At 40.8% G+C, this 19,541-nt stretch overlaps 1 protein-coding gene across 1 annotated transcript in view; it reads right to left on the minus strand.

Moving 5' to 3' along the window:
• Nucleotides 1–16,055: 16,055 nt before the first annotated feature.
• LOC147428158 (putative mitochondrial adenine nucleotide transporter BTL3) overlaps nt 16,056–19,541 on the minus strand; it is a 46,566-nt gene continuing 43,080 nt past the window's right edge. The window contains exon 4 of the mRNA XM_086497238.1: nt 16,056–16,490. Within this exon, the coding sequence (XP_086353364.1) occupies nt 16,422–16,490 (69 nt within the window). The 3' untranslated portion in view covers nt 16,056–16,421. The remainder of the gene's footprint in view (nt 16,491–19,541) is intronic.

The raw sequence follows: 19,541 nt of genomic DNA on the forward strand, positions 1-19,541 counted from the left end.
TGAAGGTTCGGTAATTCCTAGGAAGCATAGGATCTCTCGACTTGAAGATAGGCACAATAGTGGACATACTCCAAGTCTCAGGGAAACTCTGATACATGGCTCTATTAAACATCATAGCAAGAGGCTCTGCAAGCATATCTCTGGTCAATTGTGTATCTGTTGCACACCTCAGGGAAAATACTGGACCACTGAAAATAACCCCAATATAAGTATATGTATCTGCATACTCCACAGTCTCTCGACCATATGTAAAAGTGGGGGTAGACCTCCTTTGTGGATTTCCGCAAAGCCTTTGATACAGTGCCACGAGCCAGACTCATACGCAGATTGTAAGACATGGGGGTGCCCACAGAGCTGATCTGGGGGATCTTAGCTTTATACAAGACAGTGGTAGGACATGTACGCACTACTCAAGGCATGTTCGACACGGTTCACTCCACCATTGGGATGAAGCAGGGTTGTCCCCTATCTCCGACTCTCTTTGGGATATATGTAGATGAGTTTTCAGATTATGTACAGACAGAGGGTGATAGAGGTTCTCAGCTTGCACGGACATGGATTCCGTTGCTATTATATGTTGATGATATTGTGCTAATCTCATATTCTCCAAAGGGTATGCAACGTCATTTGGATGCATTGCATGTATTTGCACGGGACAATGGATTGTCTGTGAACCTTGGTAAGACCAAGGTCATGGTGCTTAACACCACGCTACAATATATCCTCCTGCCATGGTGTCTACCCTCCTCAATAATGGCTCTGAATGTCAAAATCTGGTCAAGAGTGGAGAAACCTCTCCTGAACCCTACCTGTCTTGCTGCCCGTATGCCCTCTCTCTCTGCCCATCCACTCAACTCATGCTCAAGAATTGATGCATATAGCCTAGCCAGAGTGTGACCAACCATGATGGTTCGGTAATTCCCAGGAAGCATAGGATTTCCCGACTTGAAGATAGGTACAATAGTGGACATACTCCAAGTCTCAGGGAAACCCTCATACATGGCTCTATTAAACATCATAGCAAGAGTCTCTGCAAGCATATCTCTGGCATGGATAAAGTGCTCTGCTACCATACCATCATGATCCTGTGCTCTTCCTGTCTTCATCTTGTCAATGGATTTCCTTACCCTCTCAGCAGTAAAGAAAGTACATGTTTCTGGGCATGCCTCTGGAGGGTCAGGCAAAGGTGGTTGTCCCAATTCCGTATAGAGAGATGTAGCATATTTCCCCCATGTCTCTGTGGAAGTGATGGCTGGCGATGGAGAGTGCTCATTGAAAAGCCTCCATGCCTCACTAGAGTCCTGACTCATAAACAATTGATACAGATCACGCTCTAATTGAGATAGGTAAGCCCTTTTCTTTCGCCGCACTAGGCGGCGAAAGATAATCCGTGATTGTCTATGTGTAGTAGTACCAATGAGCACCTCTCTCTATAATCTGATCCTCGTCTCTCTACACTCCTCATCATACCAACTGTTCTAAGGCATGCTCCCAGATCGTCTGCGTGTAGGCTGGCTGTGGGGATATGCCTCTGATGTTGCATCATGGAGTGTCTCTACCAGAATCTAGGTGAGCTCATCTAGTGGTCGTCCTGGCTCTTGAGTGCATAGCTGCCTGTATATCTCATCAGTGTACACGGGATCCGTCTCCCTCGTGAAGGTATATCGAGTATGTGGAGGCCTCTCCTTATGGAGTTGTGTTGAACTGGAACAATAGAGTGAAAGACAAGATAGCATGATCAATTGCTACCCCAACCGGCCTAGTTCCCACCATGAAATCTTGAAAGGAAGGATTGAGTCCTGGCGGAGCCATAACATAATCCATTGTATTAGCGCCATGTCGATGTGGAAAGCATGTAAAACCACCTGCTCTACAGGGAATCTCTATAGGCCATTCAAAATGGCCAATCCATGTGCAGTCCCCATATCAATCAAGTATCTGCCATACTCAGTGCGCTCCTCATCCCGTGATAATCTAGACGGGACCATTTCTATAATATCGAGAGAGAGAGAGAGAGAGAGAGAGAGAGAGAGTTTTTTGGCACTGCCTTTAAGGAGAGGTTTGATGTGGAGGTTCTCTCTCTCTCTCTCTCTCTCTCTCTCTCTCTCTCTCTCTCTCTCTCTCTCTCTCTCTCTCTCTCTCTCTCTCTCTCTCTCTCTCATGCATCGAATTTCGAAAGGTAGTGCCATAGTTTGTAGAGGTAGATGACTTGCTCCTATATAAATGCAAAATCCTTACAGCTTATTAGTTGATAGTGCAATGTTTTTTAAATCATTTTGAATCATAAGTTTTCTTTTGGCATCATCTATCAAAATTATGAAATGATAACACAATTCTTTAAATATGTCATTGTCAGTCTTAAAAAAACGCTTCAAGAAAAGACACGTCTAGATTTATATTTGCATTGGATAGAAAATTACCCTCAAAATTACTTAATTCGTGTTACACATCCTTAGACCGGTAATATTAGTTCTAGAAGTGTAGATATTTATAAGAAAAGAAAAAGATTTTGGTGTGCATTTAACAATCTATTAAAGATTAGTCATCATAAATATGTGGTTTGATGCTCGAGGAAAGATAAGGTTTGAAGGTTAGGACAAAATGGCCAATTCAATATTCGATGAGATCAAACTAGTTTTATTTCCAGGTCTTTGCTCCTTACTCATCTTGTTGAATTAGCACTTTGTGATGAAAACAACAAATTGCCAACCCGTGGAGTTCTAATGTGGTTATGGCATGCAAACAAAGTATTGGCATGTTGTGGAAAAAACAATAAATCACCACCCCGTGGAGCTCTAGTGTGGCTAGGGCATACTTCAATATGGGCATGCGCACACATGTGGTACATATAATAGCTAATACAAAAAGAACATTTAGGCTCGAAATACCTCTTCATGGTCTCACATTCAGCAAAATACACAACCTATGATGTTATTATCAACTCGAGTGCACTATTAGCAGCATGTGTATAGAAGTGAAGCAAAGTTAAGGACATTCTCACACTATTGTGTGCATACTTGTCACTCATACAAGATTGTGCTTACTAATTTATTGTCATTCAAACATTCGACGAGTGTATACATCCCTAGAGAGAGAGAGAGAGAGAGAGAGAGAGAGAGAGAGAGAGAGAGCGCTTGTGCTTTTGTTCCCACAAAGCATGTTACCTTGTTTTGACTTGGTATGCCTAGAAGAAGGGGAGTCCCATTACCATTGACAAAACATGGTGCAAGAGGTTGGCAATTTGTTGTTTTCATCATTACACTAAGCGGTATATGTGGTCTCTAGCGAGGCTAATTGAGGGCATGTTCCAGTACCTAATCCACCTTACCAAGGTACCAAAGCTTCCAAGGCATTCACTTGACCCTTACAAAAGTGGTTGTTTTGCAAAATACACAAGTCGCATAACCTCACATAAACCAAAAAAAAACCAAATATGGCAATGAGACCAAATATGTAAAACACATAAGTCGCATAACCTCACATAAGTCTACCTTACATTGGTGACTGTCCATAAAGACCCACAATCACCCTCAAGACATACTTTGTGAGTGCAATGAACATCATATAAGAGACATGTGCTGCTCTATAAAGCTTATGTAAGATTTCAAAAACTCCATGTGTAAAAAACCTGATGTTGATGCCTCTTAGTGTTTGAGCGTACAGAAATAAGATGTCATAGAGTATTTGTAGCAATAGAAAAAGAAACACACATAATTTGCAAAATCTACACTTGTATGCCTTGACAAGCTATCTAAGCGCTACAAAAACTTCTTGGTGCAGGTAAATTTGTTAGCATTAATGCGTTTGAAATTTCAAGAAAACCCACAAAATGATTGCTTGGTTGTATTTTGGTATAGTTGGTATGCTTAAAAGATCAAGGTACACACACGTACACACACACACACACACACACACACACACACACACACAGAGCCCCCTTGGAGAAGCGCTTTCGTCCTCATGAACTTCTTAAGAATGCCAATGTTTTCCCAAGTGGCACCTTGTGTAAGTCATTTAATCAAGGTACACACACACACACACACACACACACACACAGAGCCCCCTTGGAGAAGCGCTTTCGTCCTCATGAACTTCTTAAGAATGCCAATGTTTTCCCAAGTGGCACCTTGTGTAAGTCATTTAACCAATGCTTGGCGACGTTTATCATGAAGAGTACATAAGTCATGATAGTCAAGAATGCGATAGGGTTCATGCGGCCACGTGGGAGGTTCAATGAAATTGATCAAAAGCTATTGATCAACTACATTGTCATCCCTATGCAAGCATTCACGTAAGCATCCTTATGCACATTGGAGATATGGCCCACAAACTTTCTTTACCTGCGAGCTTTCGTATGTTCGTAGAATATCCCTTAGCAGCTCTAGTTAAGTCATTCAGTTTGACCATCCATCTTTGGATGATCTATAGTATTAAGATTAAATTATGTTCGTGGCCATTTAAAGATAGCCCTCTACAAGTGATTGTTAAACTTGGGATCATGAATCACTAACAATATTGCTAAGCAATCTATATAGTCTATAAAGATGATCAACAAATAACATAGCAGTTTAAATGGTGGACTTAATTGGAATAAACTTACAAAGTTTAGTCAACCTATTTACAATCATATATACCAAGTCATTACCTTGTACATTGATTGATTAACCCACAATAAAATCCATAGAGATACTTTTCCATTTACCATTAGGAATCTCCAAAGGATGCAAGAGATATCTTGACTTCGAGTGCTCTGCTTTTTCAACTTAATATTTTTGAAAGTGTAAGACATAGTTGAGAACATGCTCAGGTAAACATGACAAGTTAAACTGTTCTTGTAGGAATGCATAAGTCTTCTTTATGTTGGAGTGTCCTGCACTTGGATTGGCATGACATTCATAAAGAATTTGACGCCCAATGTCTCGGCACCCCATGGAAACACAAACTCTCCCCTTGTGGAGGGACCCATCATCAATGGAAAAGGTTTTTCATTTAATCAGCAGTTCATCATTCAAAAGAGAAGAAGCATGTTTGGAGGAAATAGATATACTACTAGGCTTGGAGTGAGAAGGATACTTCTTTTTGACATGACTCCACACCTTGAAGTACACATCATTACAATCATACTTTTCCATAAGATATTCCAAAAACTCACTTTTTTCGTGAGTAGAAGAGAGTTTATCACAGGCATACTACTAAGAGCATTAGCTACCACAGTGTATTGTTCTTTACGATACCTGAGCTTTGCATCATAATCTTGACAAATCTCATTCCACTTGACCTTTTGACCCTTGAAATCAAAATGTTGTGTAAACCATTTTATACTTTCATGGTCAAAAACTATTTCAAATTGAGCACCATATAAATAATGTTGTTACTTTTTTTAAGCGTAGACTATTGCATATAGCTCCCTTTCATAAGAAAAATAATTATGTTGTGTGAATCGAGTTTTTTGCTTTTAAAAGAAATTGACCTTTCTTTTTGCAGGAGAACTGCTTCAATAGTTTGATTTGTCTCCAGCACAAAACATTTAATTGGATCCACAATAGCTAATATGGGTGCAGTAGCTAGAGTGACCTTAAGTGCTTCAAAACTTTGATGTTGCTCCTCACCTCAATGAAATGATTTGCCCTTGGCTTTTGATTGGTCCATCATACAAACAACTTCACATAGTTTTTAACAAACTTGGGATAAAAATCTACAAATCCTAAGCATTTCAACTCTTCAAATCTTAAGGAGGCCCTTTATTGATGATTTTCACTTTGCATTGATCCAAATGAAGATTGTAGCCAAAATTATATATCTCAAATAGTGAATTTTTGTCTTCAAAAAATCAGAGTTGGAGTCTTTGGCATATAATTTGTGTTCCTTGAGGAGATCAAACACCTCTTTCAGATATTGTAAGTGCTCTTCCTTAAATATCTAATAAACTAAAATTTCATTGAGGAAAAAAATGATCAATTTTTTCATATATGGTTTTAAAACACTTTCCATGAGCGTCATGAAAGTAATTAAAGCATTGGTTAAACCAAAAGGCATAACCAAAAAAACATAATATTCAAAATTTTGTTCGATAATAGGAGAATCCCATGGTGAGCAGGTAAGTTGAATAAAACCACAAATGAGGTAGTTAACAAGCTAAGGTTTCATCTTAATAGTCTCAAAATGACTTAATTTGTAAGGCGATCTACTAAAGAGCTTACTACCTACAACCACATATATGCCGTGTTGCAAAAAATGTGTTGGTGGTAACCCAGGTTGTAAGTTTGTGAAAAAAAACATCATTGTATTCCATTAAGAGTTCAATTTATTTGCAACATTTGTTGGTTGTGGTGATTGAAACATAGTAAGAGAAGTGGAAGAGAAAAGAGAAGCATGCAGCATTGAGGAATTCTGAGATATAATAGCATTATTATCAACATTTGATAACAAATGACACAAAGAGTAACACAAAAAGAGTTTCATTTTCAGAGGGCTTCATAATTCAACTACAAAATTAGTTCTGAGAGAGTTACTAAAAAGAGAAGCGTATGGCATTGATGAATTCTCAGATACATCAAAATCATTATCAACGTTTCATAGCAAATGACACAAATCATTATCAACATTTGATAGCAAATGACACAAACAATAACATAAAAAGAGATTTGTTGGAAGAGAGCTTTCACAAGCTCGATTGCAAATTACTGGTGAGGGAGGTACATCTTTTTTTCCTAGCAACAACACATGTATACCATTGGATTCAAATATAATATTGTTATGTTCATTACTACGATGTAATGATGAATCTAATCCACGCAACCACTCTTGAATGAACACCACATCTTCTCCATTCATGTTCATCACCAAAAGTTTAATACCCTTGGATCTCAAGAGGTACACCTTTGACCGTAGTATCCCACTGTTCAGCGTCATGGCCATTCATTGTAGCTACTGTGTAGCGTGGGAACTAGGTGTCCAAGCAAATTGAAATGTTTCACTAACGGATAGTTAATGAATTGTGAGAAGCTCCATCATTTACAAAGATTCTCACCTTGTGACTTTAAATGTAGATTTACATTCTCACAAGCTCATGTGGATCAAATGTCCATTGTTTGTACCATGTGCACCATTTTCTTACCTTGGACAACTGACTTTTTCTTGGGACAATCTTTTTTGCCTTGACCATTTTCCATACAATTAACACACAATTTTTCTTTCTTGGTCTTTTTAAATTCCTCAGTTGATAGATGACCTCTTGGGTTTCATGGATGCATAAGAGCAAATTTTCTTTTTTTATTTGCTTGATTGTTACTTTGAGATGCACATGTATGTGAACTATCAAGCATATTTGTGTTATGCAATTATTTAACATCAGGATAATCATGAATATGTGCTTGCACTATAGCTTCCTCAAATGTTTTGGGGTCCTGGGTTTTAACATGCTTTTTAAGATTAGGGTTTAACCCACGGATAAACCCTAGTATATGTTGTTGGAAGTCATCTTAACACTCCAATTTAAGGATAACATTTTTGTAATGCGAGCTATATTTAAAAAGTATCCCATGTTGTTTAATTCATATCCTTCTCATTAGTAGGAAGAAATTCCTTATGGAGCATATTTTTGAAAGCATCCCATGTGTGCAATACCATGCCCTTCTGTTTGAGAGACATCCATCCTTTATACGCTTTGCCTTCCAGTGTCAAGCTAGTTTGGAGTACCTTGACCGCATCCGAAGTACAACGAAGTTGATGAATACATTCCATTTAGTAAGAAAAATATTTATCGTGTTTTTGTTGCTTTTTTTCTCCTCACCCCAAAAGACTGGTGGTTTTATGTTTCTCAACAACTCATCCACCTCTTTTTGAGTAAGATTGCCTTGCTCTATCGTACCATGGTTAGAATTTTTATGTCCTAAACTGAAAATATCCTTGGATGGCTCATTTGTAGTGCCCTTAGCTTGCTGGTTCATGAAATGCACTACAACTAGATAATTTGGTGACATTCTCATTCAGATGCACACTTTCAAAGAACTTACACGTGATTGCAATGCCCTAAATTCTTGAATATCAAGAAACTCAATTTGGTCATCCATGCCAATTGCCATGTGAGTATTCTCTATCTTGATGTAGAGAAAAACTAGGCCAATTTGGTAATATATGCTCAAAATCAAAAGTATGATGCATATTAGCATTTGAATCCATTGCGCAAGTGCCACTATTAATGAAAAAGAATTACCTCGTAAAAGTAATTTGATGATTCACCAATCAAGATAGCCCTTGGTAGAATAATCTCTCAAAGAGTACGCCTTGCAAAACAATAAGCTCCTTGTTGAAGGTTTATGAATCCGCTACCACTTCATCTTGTTTTCTTTGAATGTCCGAATTGGTGAGTTCGCTTGCAACCAAAGCCTTGGAATGCTTCTGAATTTTGAGCTTTGGAATTCCTTGAGAGTTTGAGGCTTTAGCTTATAACCATTTGAGCATTAAAGGCTCCAATCAAGAATCTTTGCACTTGCATGCACTTCTTTGAGCGAAAGGGCCTTGGCCACACTTGCTTTCAATCGTTGAAGCTCATTACATTAGTAGTGCATCCCGATATCAGATGCAACACCAGCCACCCATAGCAAGAAAATGACACATATAGTACGTCAATTCCCTACACTTAGAAAACCCAAAGTATATGTGATTGACGGCTTTTGTGCCAAGAGTATCCAAAGATGCCTATACAGTAGTTTAGGCTCGCAAAAAACAAGGGTCTAACCAAACACTCCTCTCTTACCAACTCAGACAACATGTTTTTTAACCCAAGCCAAATTCTATGTCGTAACTACTTATCATATCGAGCCAACACTTGTCAAAAAACGGCTTATTTATAGAGTTTTAAGATAGTAATTTTGCAAGAGCCCCAAAAGCTAACCAGAGGCTTTTTACCCCATCTAAATAGCCAAGCCCATTGTCTGGCGTACGGCTCAGTATATTGAAGTCATTTAATACAATAAAAAGTCAGAGAGAACGAAAATAACGTGAGTTGAACGGGTTGGTCTATTGTTTGTAGCCAATAAAAACCCCAAACCAAGGACCTGAGAAGTATCCCCATGTTCCACCAATTCCGTAGCTATACAGCAGTTAGTCGAGCAAAGGAAGCCCTAAAAAAAACTCCCTTTCACATACACACACAGTACACAAAGGACAAGGCTAAGTGAGGGGCATAGAGCATCCCTCACCTTGTTTAAATAGTGGAGCACCTTCGATGGATGCACTCAGTAGCGCCAGTAGCAAGGAGAATTTCTTCCACGTTCGTTCATCAGCACACCAAAATCCAGAGGTATTATGATACAGGCAGCAGTCACCATGGTAACCTCAATGGGAGAGAGGAGGAGCACTGCACTCAGTCGGTGCGCATGTATAGCAGAGAAAAAGTTTCTTGAGAGCGAGGCAGGGAGTGGGACATGAAGAGTGCACACACGCCAGTAATGATGTGTCACATAAATGAGCCAGGCTCCCCATTTGGGGAAATGTTTTACTATAGATTTTACCAGGGGAGGCCAAGCGCTTAGTGAAGGGCCCCATCATATGGGGATTTAGAGTTTAAGCTCTTCAAGTGAAGGGGTTTATCCCACCAAGATTAAGCGGATGCCTTTTAAAGGGTCGTGGATTGCTATGCATGAATAGTAATTGCACATTCTTTTTTTTTTGGGGGGGGGGGGGGGGGGGGGGGGGTTGGAAAAAATCCTCGATTTTGTTAGGCAGTGAGACTTAGTTTGTAAGCTGGTCTTGGTCCAATATAGAGCTACAACAATATCATTACTTAAAAAAAGTGTGTTTGTGTGTGTGTGTGTGTGTGTGTGTGTGTGTGTGTGTGTGTGTGTGTGTGTGTGTGTGTGTGTGTGTGTGTGTGTGTGTGTTAGGGAGCTTGCCCACACAGCATGTCGAGCTTCTTCTTCTTCGCCATCACCTCCACAACTTTGTATGAGCACTCGTCGAGGGAAAAGAGAAGAGAGGGGGCCGGGGGCCCGGGGGGGGGGCTTGGAAGAATTTGAACTCTTGACAAGAAACATCCATATCTCAGAAAAATGACCAACCAAAGGCAGCAAATTCTCTTTGCACAAACCCCTCTATGAACCCATAATCTCAACATATATTCCTATGTTTGATCATTGAAACTTGATAAGAGAACTTTGAGGCACAACCATTCATAGATGTTACCCATGTATATTGAAAGACATTAACCCTGATAAACATGGTCCGGTCCTCAGTGACCCAACAATCAAGGAAGGAACTTTAGAGCAATAGGGTCAATACATAATGTTTAGATCCAAGTTACAAATTTGACTTGCCAATTGATTTGCAGTCTACTTTCTAGACCAAAAAATGTGAAAAGTCATCATAAGGCCTACATAAGAAAAGAGTGTGATTGATCCACCACTCAATGGTCCTATTTATAGAAATAGGAAAACAAATGTCAACTATCTCTCACAATGGCCTCTCTTACAAGAAATAGGATATTAAAAAGTTTATCATCATTAACTTGCCATACGTCGACTGCTCCCTAAGAGTTCAATGTTTTGTTAAGGCCCTATGTAGGTCAAAAATACCATTTTTCTATGCTATTTCAAGACAGTTGAGTGCGTACAATCCACAAGGATCTATAATCTTGACTGGGAAAAAGAAACCAAACCCTGAGGCAGCTCAAATTGCTTTAAAGACACTAGGTATACTACACAATATGAGACATGTTATTTCCATTGATATTTCCATCAAAATGATGTTTGCTTACATGCAAACTTCAAGATTAAGTGGAACCTCTTGCTAAATTTGCTTTCATTTTTTATTTCTAAAGAAAATGGATCAACCATAAAAGCATTGTTTATTTTTATTGAAAAAAACCACAAATTATGCAAGAAAATGCCCAGAGCTATGTTTTTAAATCCAAGGACATTACATTATATTGTGTTGTTAACAACCCTCCACCTCCATAGCAATCTTCTGAGCACAATTAGTGAAAAGAGAAATTTACTAGTAGCACAACATCAAAAAGACACACCAAAACGAGGGAGTTTTCATCTTTTCTATGGTGGCAAATGTGCAACCATATAAGAATTTTTGAGAGAAAATCATTTAAGGCTTCAAACTTCAAGGAAAATCATCTCTTTCTTTGATTATCATCCACCACACTTGACACTTTTCAGTGTATGTAGTTTACTTTTGTGATAGAGGATTAGACACTACCCCTACATCCATGTAAGACCTTTCCCTCACTCACATAGGGGTGCACAATTGTGGGGGAAGACAAAGGAAATTTATAAAGATACTAGCCAAGGATTCCATACTCGGCAAAGAAAATTCAATGGGTACCTTATGATGAAGAAATTGTGGGCAAGACATTGAAGTAATGTGAGAGAACAGAAACTAGGGCCACTCGAGCACATTTCCAAGCCAAAGATAAGCAAACTCTTGGAGTCCTACTCACCTCATTGGATAACTACATCTTACTGCTTAAACAATTGTACCACACCCTATAAACTTTGATGACACTTTATAGCCATACCGAAACATAGATTGCATTAAAGAATACAAATTTAGGGATTGACTAGGATCCAAGAGAGAGTGTATCCTCTCTTTTCAATAGGCTCAAAAGCACATGCACACAATCTAAAGCCTTGTACAGAATGAAGACCATGTTGCTACGTCACTCAAGGCTACACCTGCTAAAGATTCTAGGCAAATTGTGACAATTCTCAAGAAAAAGACCCAATACCACATCTAGAGGATATGACCAACTCTTTGCAAGACCTCAAGAAGAATCTTAAAGGAAACATCAAAGAAATGTGAGGAGCTTTAGTCATGAAAACTAATCGCTACAATAGCAACAAAAAGAACTTGAAGTTCATACCCAAAGCTTGCTATGAAGTGAACCCATGTAGAATTTTTGGTAAGAATAATTATGCTACAAAATATTAATAGACTCAAAGACAACCACCACACAGGTTAAAAAATCACAAAGAAGACCACAAAGATAATGGGAAAGCCAAAATCAACTTAGCCATTGAAGATTCTAGTGATGAAGAAAACATTGTTGGCTTAGTCTATGACAACGATGTATTGGGAAAAAAGGTACTCTATTGGGTACCTACCCTCTATGTTTAGGAGAGGAGTGTGCCCATTACACCATATATGTTCAAAGGGAGGCTTGTGTATTATGTGCCATACCCCTAGTGTGTTTTGAAGGGACGATTATGTGAGTGCAACAAAACCCACAAGGGGAGCGTTGTTGGATGTAGGATTTATTCCACCTTACATATATGAACACCCTTTCCACTTCATCAATCTATGTGGAAAAAGGCCATGTGGCTATCACATGTATAGCTTTGTGTGGCACACTTAGTCATTAGTCCTAGTTAGCTATCAAGCTTTACCCCATGTCTATCTAGTCACCTTCCCTGTGATGTCACCCATTCAATGTGCCCTAATGCTTAGATCAATGTTATAAAGGAGATTGTGTGCACAATTCTCGATAAGCCAATAAACTTGTGTGCATGTCAAGTTTGTACCTCTCTTGCATTGAGTCATTAGTGAGCAATTAGTCTCTCTAATACGTTATTTGCATACATATTATGAATGGTATAATGGCTTATCCACCATAGACATTGATACCAATAAAAGGGTCTTATGTGACCAAGCCACCTAACCTAAGAGACATTGATACCACCATAGACATTAATCCCAATAAAAGGGTCTTATGTGCCCAAGCCACCTAACCTAAGAGACATTGATACCACCATAGACATTAATCCCAAAACAAAAGGGTCTTATGTGCCCAAGCCACCTAACCTAAGAGACATTGATACCACCATAGACATTAATACCAGCAAAAGGGTCTTATGTGCCCAAGCCACCTAACCTCCATAGACATTGATACCATTGAAAGGGTCTTATGCGCCCAAGACACCCTAACCTAAGAGCATCAGAATATGAAGTCTTGTTGTTCCCTCGTCTTATGAGAACACTGGTGGGAAACCTCCCCCCATTGATGGAAGTGGAGAAGACACAGTGTGCACAAAATACCCTGTTAAAAAGGCATACCTCCTACGATGGTTCAAAGTTATCGATTACGAGCATACGTGTTTTTTCACAACACCGGCATGTAGATACAATTGAGGTCCGAACACGGCTATGTTTTCACCATCAAGAGCTTTAAAGTGGCACTAATTGTCAGAGGCATTTCCGAACAAAGTTGTTTGTGCGTGCATGTGAAAACAATATGTGCACCCGTGATCGACAGCTTTAAGGTGTAGCAGAGGAATGCCCTTTAATTGTGTCTTTGTGCCCCCACCTATCGGCTTCTGCACTGCCATTGTTAGGCGGGAGCTTGCTGTCAACTGGTAGCAAGCCTTCACATCCTAGCACGTTAAGGTTGGGAGACCCTCTTTGTCTTGTAACCAATGGGCAGATCTTATAGTGCACACTAGAAGTTTTGGACAAATTCTCACATTATGACTTACCTCAACATCATGAGCTTCTGTGAGGAATGCCTAGCTAGGTACGATTCGGGGGCAGGGGACCGCCGGCCCCCCCACCGGGCCGGCGGTCCCCTGCCCCCGAATCGTACCTAGCTAGGTATGTGGTGCCTCTCGAGCAGAAGCTCAAGATGTTATGCATTGTATGAAAAACACTGAAAAAGACTCCAATTTCCTACATGAGAAAATTTATAAATCTTCTTGTGGTGAACTAGGTGAGCTAGTAGGGTAAAACACCCAAGTGTGCCACTTAAGAGAGGCAACCAATTGCCGCCACTGTGCTGCACAATTTTGAGTGTGGGAGGGCGCATTCAAGAGATGAGCGCAAGGGCTATCACGGATAGAAGCAGCATCGCAAGACGACTAGGTACACACGACGCACGACGTTGAACAAAATTCTACGCGTAGCAAAATTGACCATGACTAGGAAGACAACGAGAGGTGTAAGTGGAGCCACAGAGCCAACGAGGCTTGAACACAAGATCCAACGGCTAGAAGCGAATCGTCGTCTGCGTTATACACGCTTCTATGTCCCAATTTCGGAGCCTAACGGCTTTACTTTAGGGGGGCGACAAGTCCCAAGACAAGGACCCTGTATTTTATTGGGTGTTTTACCCTAGATCAAATTTGCACGCATATTGTCCATTTGGACGGATACAAATCAATCTTCTTTTCCAAGACGACACCCCACATTAGTGGCGTGCATCACAATCTCAACTCTAGTCTTGTCCTCGCCAAAGGCCAACCTCCTCACTAGCAACTAGTCTCTCCAAGCGTTCTTTTACTTACGGAGCTTCACATTGATTTGTCTTTACAAAATTTTGCTTTTATGTAGACAAATAGGATCAAAGACCAAAGGCAGTCTGACATATGAAGCAAGCCCAAGCAACTCAATGAGTGAACTCCTTCATCAGCAGTTTTGCAATACTCAAGTGATGACATTGGCATGCAACCTTCTGATTTTGATATTGAAGAGACACCCAAAGACGCAAAACCACACGACATAAACTATTGAAGGTGATCCCAAAAACTTGAGCTAGAAAATATGTCCACCATGATCACCCATGTACATTGTAAGAGACATGGACATGAATCTTGCTAAACATGGTCCTCAATTACCCAACTCAGGGCGATCAGTCATTACATAACCTTAATTTCCACGCTACAATCACTTGTTAATTGAGTTGCATCAAGGTTTGGCCTCTTTTGCCCAACCAGGTCTATTTGGATTGTATGCATGCGGTCGTCTTGAAGGAGTGCAAGAAATCTAGTTTTGGTTTGAAAGTAAACAATTTAAAATCACTGCTTTGAAGACACTATGTATACTAAATGATATGAGAGATATAACTGGCATGAGTAGTTTTTAAACTACAAGGTTCTTGAAGCTTTGGATGACAAAAGGCCATGTCTTCCAAAAGTACAAATGTTTGTATTTCGATGTCAGCGATTGATTAAGTTGATGAGCAACAGCGAATGGGCAGATGTGTTGGCTTTGATAGCATGTTTGAGAGCTAATAGTCACCTACTTCACAATCATAATCTTGTTGGAACGTGCTGGCACATCATGGGGCTTTATTGAATGGATAGGTGATTGCATCCTTGTACACACTAAGGAGGCTAAACATAGATATCAACTCACCCAACATTGATATTGACTCCCCAACAAATCCGTTAAACAATTAGAATATGTTTAATATCTAACAGTTTCCCTCTCAACCATTAGTGCAATATCTTCGGTTCACATGCTTCCCCCTTGCTTGAGCAATGGGCATTGTGGGCTAAATGCTAGATACGATTGACTTCAACCCACAGAGATGTGGCACAAGGGCCCCATGTTTGCATGAACCATGGAAGCCTTGTAGACTTTCAACCTTGCTTCCATAATTTCAACATCTTTGACGCAGTTTGTGCAAGCCTTAATAATTTTTCTCGTCTTTTGCAAAATACATTTTTATGTTGGGCTCAGATAGCTATTAGTTGTACAACACATACTACTTTGCTAGCTTACAGATGCCTAAAGGCATGCCCACAAATAATTGGTATGCGAGAGAGAGAGAGAGAGAGAGAGAGAGAGAGAGAGAGAGAGAGAGAGAGAGAGACTTCACGACCAAAGTCCCGATTGCACAAACCTCTACAGACCCACAATCAACACTTACACCTATGTTTAGCCCTGAAACTTGACAAGAGAATTACGAGGCACAACCATTCAAAGGATCATGAACCTTACTAAATATGATATGAGACATTACTGACATCGACTTAATTTGAGCCATATTACTGCCATCGATATGATGTCCACTTACATGCAGACTTCAAGAATCAGCTTCCATTCTTTTTCACAAACAAAAAGGATCAACCAGAAAGAAAAAAAAAATCCTTCTTCGATTAACTACAAAAATTATGCAAAGCTATGCCCATGGCTATGTCTCTAGTCCTATTTGTATTGTTTACAACCCTCCAACCACATAACCATTTCTAAGCACAACTAGTGAAAAAGGTAATTCACAACTCAAAAGCACAACGTTGTCAAGACCACATCAAAACAAGGGAGTTCACAGCTTTTCGGAGTGCATAATTTTCTACTGTGATCACATAAATGAGACTTTGTTAACTGTCACATCATTGAATGAACTAGTGCTTTACATCTTTGGGAACAGCCTATCCACTGAAAAAAGGCCTCCGCACGTCTATGACAAAACATTACAGCAACAATCTCAGCCATATGAACCCAACCGTCAATACCTGGTGAGCACACTGGTAGACAACTCACCATCTGAAGAGATCTTCTCTGTACATAACTGGGAAGGAGAAGTGCGTGTATACACGGAGATGACAATACCGTTGTATGAGACAAGGCAATTCTTGGCATGAAAAGAGCCTTGCACCCCCAAGTCAATTCGGTTTTGCGGAGGAACGCTGCAATATCTAGGATATTTTCAGCGCGGATTTCATAAATTCATAAACGAGGTAGCTCAAAGCAGCTGATGGTAGAACCTGCATAAAAATAAACCCCACATTGCAACCCTCTCTAAATCAATAAAAACATGTGAACATCTGCAGAATTCAAGTCCAGAAATGCCAATTACGCACGCACGCATGCACACACACTTTTTTTTGTAAATCTGCTTTGATTAATTTACAAGTGGGAAACCTCAAAGCGAGGAAAACCCACGAAAAGAAAGGGATACAGCCAAGCACTATGAGGCTCTGAAGGCTAGAAACAGTCAAAGTAAATCCTGTAGGTATCAATAGTGATGTCTCCAACGTCATAGGCAAAATGCAGCGCTTGACCAAAAGATAATTTGAAATAGGAAAAGGGGTCAACAAAAGTGCCCCTTGGAACGTTAAGGAGTTCCTATGGTGCCAGATGGCCCACAGAGTCCAAAATCTGACCCAAGTGAAGAACACCGCAAACTGAGATTGCGGCAAACTGAGATTGCGGTGACTGTAGCACCCTAAAAAGCCAAAGCATCTATGAAAAGAGCCGGAAGGAAAACGCAGCCGAAGAGCAGTCGACACTTGCCGAATGAAGGCTCTGGAGTGACGACAACGCCACAATAAGTGTGGTACAGTCTCCTCAGCTTCAAGGCATCTGGGGCAGCGGGAAGGCGCAATATGCCGAGCATGTAACACACTGCCAACAGGTAGAGCTCCCACCAAGCAGCAAGAAAACACGTTCCTTCAAAGGCAGATGACTCTGCCAAATGCGAGACAATGTGTGTTGCCACCACAAGAATGCCTCAGAAAGCGACCACAGCTGATTACCCTCATACCTAATCCATACATCAGACTGAAGGACGGCACTGCCAGCTGAGATGCAGTCCAATCTAGCAGTAGCCAGATTCCAATCAGAGAAGCGAGAGTCCACATCCAATGGACTCGGGAGGAATGGGTGAGTGAGCAGCAAGCATCCTTTGAATCTCCCGCCAGAAAGGAGAATAGTGAAGACCCAACCGAAAGCAGGACATTGCATCAGCGAACAAAAGAACATAACCCGAGTCATCAACGACCTGATGCACCTGACAAATTCCTTTTTGGGAAAGAAAATACGCTTGGCCAGGAGACTGTTGAACCAAAGTCGAAGCGAAGGCCCTGCTCCAATGCAGACTCTCCAAGCGAAGAGAGTTACCCACAGAGGATTGTCGACCATTCCAAGCCAAATGCGAAGTGACAACCTTCCAATCAACAACTAGAGAAGAAGTAAAGGGACATCCAAGAATGTGTCCTTCAAGCTTCCCAAAAACAACATCCCAATAAGTCCGTTCCCAATGACCAAAATATGGGGTGACAATGTGCGTACACAAATGCGTGACCATGAGAGCCCAGGGTTGCTGCTGCTCCACCAGGGTGGTCTCGTACGGTCACGTACGTTTTGTCCACGTACGAAGACGTACGGTACTCATCGAACTAGAAAATTTTATGTCGTACGACATGGTTACGTACGTTCAAAAATAAAAACACGCAATTCTTAACCCTAGATTTTACACTTAGGACAAATAGACAATTGATTATCACATTGGACAAGAATGCAACTTGCAAATGCCAAGTGCCAACACTCAAGAGTTGAGAATCAAGACAATGAGACACAATGGGTATGAACTGCGATTCGCATTACATATGTCATAAATCAAAAAGCTAAGTTGAGATTTGATAATCGAGATGATACAAAGAAGTAAGCCTTTTAAGCCTCAATCGTGCAAAAAGTAAAAGTAGGGTCAAAAAAGATATGAGAGAGCGGGAGCGGGAGAGAGAGGAGCTAATGGAATCCAAAGCAATGTGAGAGGGAGAGGGAGAGAGAGGAGCTAATGGAATCCAAAGCAATGCTCAAGGCATGTGGGAGGTGAGAGGGGGGATCCTAGGAGGGATCCTATGCCAAAAAGTCACGTAAATTCCTTGCAGTCAACAGCGCAGTCAACGTTTTTTAAGCCGGTTTAACGGACTATTCAAAAAAAAAAAAAGGCCGGACGGAACGGACGGGACGACACCGGACGGGACGGGACGGGACGGGACGGGACGAGCCGTACGACGGACGAGAGCAACCCTGTGCAGCTCCACCAAAATGGGCAACAGCATAGTTTTCCGAGCCAGAAGATGTCGTCTCAAGTCCAAAATATTTAACCCTCCAAGCTGCTTGGGAGAACACAGCTTGTCCATAGATAGAAGCCGAAGACCCTTCTTGCTAGACGAGGTGCACCAAAAATGTTCTAAAATATTGGACATGAGGGATTGCAAGCGCAACCGAGGCCAAGATAACAAAGGTAGTAAAACTGCACATAAGCCACAAGGATGCATTGGACAATCCTGAGACGCACATGAAGTGGCCACGTGGACAGTTTCCAATAATTCAACTTGGAATGCAGACGTTGGAGCACCCAATCCAGTTTTTGCATAGCCGATACATTCCAACCAAGCGGATAACCCAAATGGCGAACTAGAACATGTGGAGGAACAATCTCCCTAGGCCACAATATCTTATGACTGTCACAGTCTTTCAGAGGCAATAGCTTGGATTTACAAAAGTTAACTTTGAGACCTGCTGCCAATCCAAACAAGTGAAGAGTATGCATAATACTTGAAGAGTATACCTAGATGAATCCAAGATAAGCCCAGATTCACCCTTGAAGGAAAGTGCCAAGTATAGACCCATGGTAGTCACCCACAAGACGATATAACCATCAGCTCCATCATGCATAGTATTGACTAAATACCACGACATCCCCACTAAATACTTGAAGAGTATGCATAATTTGTTGTACATCATCATAGTTATTGTGAGGCATGAACAAAGAGTCATCCGCATAAGCCTGACCAGCAAACTGCCGTCCAGAAGGTAAAGTCAGGCCATGTAGCCTACCAGTGGAAGTCAAGAAATCCAAATACATAAACAAGGGGTGAGTAGCGATTGCATAAAGCAAAGCACTCAGAGGGCAGCCTTGCCTTACCGATCGTCCAAAAGGCCAAGATTTTGTGAGAGATCCATCCAACAAGCATGCAGAAGTGTTGTGTGCATACAAGAAAAGCACGACATGGGATAGCCTAGGCCCA

Source organism: Adiantum capillus-veneris, chromosome 23, assembly GCF_014529385.1.
Source record: "Adiantum capillus-veneris isolate H3 chromosome 23, ASM1452938v2, whole genome shotgun sequence".
In the NCBI taxonomy this organism is placed as follows: Eukaryota; Viridiplantae; Streptophyta; class Polypodiopsida; order Polypodiales; family Pteridaceae; genus Adiantum; species Adiantum capillus-veneris.